The sequence below is a fragment of the Mizuhopecten yessoensis genome, unplaced genomic scaffold (assembly GCF_002113885.1).
Source record: "Mizuhopecten yessoensis strain PY_sf001 unplaced genomic scaffold, ASM211388v2 scaffold10227, whole genome shotgun sequence".
NCBI lineage: Eukaryota > Metazoa > Mollusca > Bivalvia > Pectinida > Pectinidae > Mizuhopecten > Mizuhopecten yessoensis.
The window spans coordinates 611,576-617,199 of NW_018408441.1; the positions used below are offsets into that span (position 1 = coordinate 611,576).

The window sequence follows — 5,624 nt, forward strand, 5'->3', positions numbered from 1 at the left end:
TTCATACTGTAATTACTGTAGTGTCAGTGTATCCATGACTACATTACACTCTATTAGTACTGTGATGTCAGTGTATCCATGTCTACATTACACACTGTTAGTACTGTGGTGTCAGTGAATCCATGTCTACATTACATACTATCAGTACTGTGATGTCAGTGTATCCATGACTACATTACACACTAAAGTACTGTGGTGTCAGTGTAGCCATGACAGCATTTGACACTATTTATTTATCATATGTTAATCTAGGAACCAATATTTATCAAATATGAAAGTTTATGTACTTACGCATATTTGTAGTAAACTCTTGTCATGTGTCCAAACCGTTCATGTCCTGCAATATCCCTGTAAAAAGGAAATTGACCGAGACATTTTATGATTTTAAAAATGATATATATATATCAGCAAATTTTGATAACCCTAATTATTACAATCATGAACTGGTATAACGTATATCTCTGCAGTGTTTGAGTGACTGGACTTACATAGACACTAAAGGAACTACACAGCAACTAGAGGTCTGCTGTACTTAGTAAGGCTGTTAAGTTTACCTCAGTAATCAGTAATTGTTTAGGTTAGTATGAATAACACACGGTTTTCCCTCCCCCCCCNAGTTTTGACTGTTTCATCTTCAATATGTAGTTTTATTTTGAGTGTCAAATTTTGTATCAAACAGAAGTTGGAATTGTTATATATTCACTCACAAATAATGACATTTATGTGACCACTGCTTTCTTGCCCCTGAATGATAAACTTTGTTGTCATAAGTTTCTATTCCCACAGCATGTGTTTATTCATAGTCGCAAAAACCTTATCTAGAGGATTGACTGAAGAGCGTTCATCAGATCTGAATCAACTAATTCTGCTTGTGTTTACATGTTGAACAGGAGAGGGACATCCGACGTCTAGATGGCACACTAACCAACTGAGCTACACAATGTATGTGGCCTTAATAACTCAGGGCAGTCATCCAGCTCAACCCTGCTACACATCTCTCTCCCTCCAAGTCCTTACTCCCAAAGACAACAACACTATTTACAACTCAGGACAGAATATCCCCATTGGTAAACATACACCCAGTATATGACACAAGGGTTGGTCAGAGTACCTACATGTATGTAACAGGAGGAGGAAAATGCAATGGGGCCAGACTGGGATTTGAACCAGGGACCTCCAAACTCTAGACAGATGATTTAAACAATTGAATCATCAGCAGTAACCCAGGCCAGTCTTGCTATACACATGCAAAGCTATGTGTCCTTTGGTACAATCAGGTAATTGACAACAGCTGTTCAGTGGCAAAACATGTAAGGAAAATTATGTTTTTCAAGTTGATATCTAAAATTAGTTATAAGTTACTACTTGTTCATTATCACACAATTTGTTAATAATTAAAGTAGTTAATAGCTCTTTTTAATCACACAGTTCCGGTCACTGTTAGGTTCCGTAACAATCAATTATCCAGGTACAGCATTTTCTAACTGTGCCTGCCTGAAGAATTTAGAACATATAGTTCAGCCAGAGAAAATTATACAGACTGTAATGGCATAAAATGTTGTTATAATCAAGACAATATATATGTAGCTAAGACTATAAATTTAAGTGTGATGTTTCTTTATATTTTATTTTTTTGTTAGATCAAGATTGTTTAATTCACTACTTGTTCATTATCACACAATTTGTTAATAATTAGTTAAAAGCTCTTTTTAATCACACAGTTCCAGTCACTGTTAGGTTCCATAACAATCAATTATCCAGGTACAGCCTTTTCTAACTGTGCCTGCCTGAAGAATTTAGAACATAATAATTAAGTTCAGCCAGAGAAAATTATACAGACTGTAATGGCATAAAATGTTGTTATAATCAAGATAATATATATGTAGCTGATACTATAAATTTAAGTGTGGTGTTTCTTTATAAAAAAAAAATTGTTAGATCAAGATTATTTAAGAATCAATTTGCATACATGTATGTGTGCATGTATGTAATGGAATGTAAGGAGGGTGAGAAAATGTTGAGAAAAAAATATGAAGGCTGCTTCAGCCTAAGTTAATTATGTTTAAGCATTATTTAATCTCATTTATATCTTTATTTTGTATACAAACATGTGTTGATGATATCTATTCTTCCATGTTAAAAGGTACAATACAATGTGCTTTTTGGTTAATACCTTTTAGGTGTTTATAAAGCGAGCGATCCAGATAATCCAGTTATTTAATGCATAGGCTGTCCATATGCATGTGCAAATATTTTTCAAATGATGCCTTGTTTTCATTTCATCAACAACTCATGTACTGACACTAGTTTATTGATTCTACCAGTTAATTACATGCATGCACATGCACACTTTAATTTGTAGCCACACTTATATTTAATTAATACATTTTACTTTATCAAAGAGAGATAACTCTTACCCACCAAAGTTGCATGTTGACTTTTGTGTTGTCATCCCAAACCATAGACTTCAATGCAAAATCTACACCAATTGTTAATTTGTAGTTGGGAGAAAATGTTCCTAAAATTTAAAGGAAGAAACTTTTAAGATAAACTTATTATAGCTGTTAGATGCTCAATAGTGATGAAAAATTAAAATGTAATTGAAGAAAATCTGCTTCACTGTATATATAGTTATAAGGTTGAAGATGAAAATCACAACTTGTCTGCTTTAACAAGGCCTAAAATACATATTGTTTGCCTAAATCCAACTGACATGGAAAAAAACACCTCATGTTATTGATATTTTAAGTTTTTACTTTTATTATTCCAAAAATATGGTCAGTGATCTGTTCTGTTATTTGTTATCTTTGTGTTAAAGATCTCAGTCCCACTAGACGCAAAACATAAGAAAACTCCATTTTGGCTTTTAGTATGATACATACAGTTTCGATTTAGGCAAACACAAATTTTATTAATATTGACCCAATCTTTCAATATTTACATACATATTTAGTAGCTGTTATACCATTTAACACAAAAACACAACCTTTTTGGATTGAACAATTTTTTGTAAGTAAATCATGCACTGTTATGTTAATGTATATATTTATATTCTAAAAAAATGCAATGAGTCATTCAATTGTACAGCTTCTCTAGTTGTTCAGTGTTATATATAACTGCATCATCACAGATCAACATAAACAGAACGTCACTTCAAAAATTAGTCATTTGAGTGATAATTATAAGCTATTTACAATGTTATTTAATTTATAAAGCAGACTAAAAAACCCAACATTGACAACTATCAAAGTGGCAGCATAACCAAGTCACTTGCATATATAGTGCTATGAATGCAATTCATTTTTTTATTCATGTATAAGTGAGCATGCTATGAAATGTTCAGTTAAATCAGATAATAAGCAAAATAGTATTTTGTTTACAACTTAAAGTAGATATGGTGCCATAAAAAGAAATATGTATATGTATATATATAATAATATGCATACATACCTTCTGTATATCTTCTGATGATGGAAGTCTTTCCTTGTAAAACAATAAACAGGGGATATTTATTTATCAGAACTGACATTTTTTGCATCTAACTTAGCTGGTTATCCTGCCACTACACTACTTCAGTGCCATACATTAATTACATCACATATAATCACCCTTTAAAAACCTTTAAGTGACTAATAGAAGTTCAAGATCCCTGTATAATATACATGTATGTAAACACATTTATCATCATTATTATGTATAAGCATATTGTCTGGCTCACCAACAGTACAAATGTAACAGGAGAGGAAAAATGCACGGCCAGACTGGGGTTCGAACCCGGGACTTTCCGAATTTTACATGGACGCTCAACCAATTGAGCTATCTGGTCGCTGACGATCGACCCAGTCCAGTTCCGCTACATTCCTCCCTCCTTTTTTTAAGTCTTTGCCATCGAAGACACAACTATTTACAATGTAGGTTAGGGTATCCCCTTGCCAAGCATACACCAAATGCTTGACACAAGGGTTGGTCACAGGCACCACTGTAACAGGAGCGGAAAAATGCACAGCCAGACCGCAGTTCGAACCCAGGACCTTCTGAACTCGAGACAGACGCTCTACCAATTGAGCTATCTGCATGATTACCGAAGATCGACCTTAGTGAGTCCATTTTCGCTACATTTCTCCCTCCTTTTTCTGAATCTTCGTCCTTCAAAAGCACAACTAGTTACAACTCAGGTTCAGGCTAAAACTCAGGTTCAGGTAATCCCCTTGGTAAGCGTTCTCCCAATGCTTGAAACAAGAGTTTGCAAGCTCGCCACTTTAGTAACAGGAGAAAGAGAAATGCAACAGCCAAACTGGGGTTTGAACGTGGGAGTCAGGACCTTCAGAACTCTAGACGGACGCTCAGGCAATTGAACTATCTTGTTGCTGACTATCGACCCAGTCTAGTTCTGCTTAACACAAAAAGATAATGTACTTCATAACTACAAACAATGTTACATTGTAGTTTATTCAGCACAACTAAATAGCATACTCAGATTTCGCACCAAATATACCTACATGAAATATAAAGAAAATATCAACAAAAATTAACAAATGTTGAAAAATAGATTCTATACCTAAAAATTTAGCCATAAGTACGCACTAACAGGCTGTAATAACATGTACATATGTACAAAGTAGCATGCACTGTTATATATGTAGGTTAACGATTAAAAATGCATCAAACCAGAGGGGCCGATTGATGTCCCTTTTGAATCTCATTTATTCCAATTATTTCCAAATGAGACAAGTAACAAACAATACGATTAATAAATAAACGCATGATTTTAATTTTTGCATATATACTACATAGTAACGTATCGCCTGCCATAAACAGGAAGCAGGAAGCGTTTCACATACTCTCACGGTCTTGTCATGTCGAATTATATCGTTTTCCCAATTCAAATAGAACAAATCAACACATACAATCGTTCTATCAACCACTTACCTACTCCAAATTCTCCGATCACCAATATTTTATATAAATGTTCCTGATTATTGCCAGGTGTCGACGCCGCCATCTTGGATTATCATGTGACCTGCATGTACTGTAGGTCATGTGATCGTGTAATGAAACGAAAGAAGATTAAGGTCCCTGTACAGTAAATCACTTGCCGCCTATCCTCCATCCTCTTCCCTACACACACACACACACACCACACACACACAATGAATAAATAGATATATAAAATAAATGTCCACATGATGTTAACAGACTTTTCAATCGTAAAGTTTTAGTTATTTTTAGCAAAGCTTCTTTTGGATTATTATTTGCTTTTATTTTTCCATTCTCTAGATAATCAGATTTGTTTCAAACCGGTAATTCAACCGAGAATAGACTTTATAAATTGTTTATAAAAACAAAAACGTATTTGCAAAAACAAAAATTTTGAAAAAAAAAGGTTTTGTTTGATTGTTACCAGATCGACTTTTCTCAAGATGGAATCAGAGACGTATAATATGTCTCTGATGGAATCTACTGAAACTTTCCTTCATTTTTGGAGAAAAAATGTTGAAATGAAACATCTCTTAAAATTAGCGATTTTATATACATTTTGTATTTAAATCTAATATTTCCAACAAAAACAATAACCTACCTGCTAAATTGTCGATGGGCCGTAAAACAATACAACAACAAAAATA

General features: G+C 33.8%; 1 protein-coding gene across 1 annotated transcript in view; it reads right to left on the reverse strand.

The window, feature by feature from the left end:
* LOC110459818 (ras-related protein Rab-32B-like) overlaps window positions 1-5,028 on the reverse strand; it is a 26,589-nt gene extending 21,561 nt beyond the window's left edge. Inside the window, exons 1-4 of the mRNA XM_021512267.1 lie at window positions 4,930-5,028; window positions 3,451-3,483; window positions 2,422-2,518; window positions 292-348 (exon numbers count right to left, since the gene is read on the reverse strand). Of these exons, the coding sequence (XP_021367942.1) occupies window positions 292-348; window positions 2,422-2,518; window positions 3,451-3,483; window positions 4,930-5,002 (260 nt within the window). The 5' untranslated portion in view covers window positions 5,003-5,028. The remainder of the gene's footprint in view (window positions 1-291; window positions 349-2,421; window positions 2,519-3,450; window positions 3,484-4,929) is intronic.
* Between the last annotated feature and the right edge of the window lie 596 nt (window positions 5,029-5,624).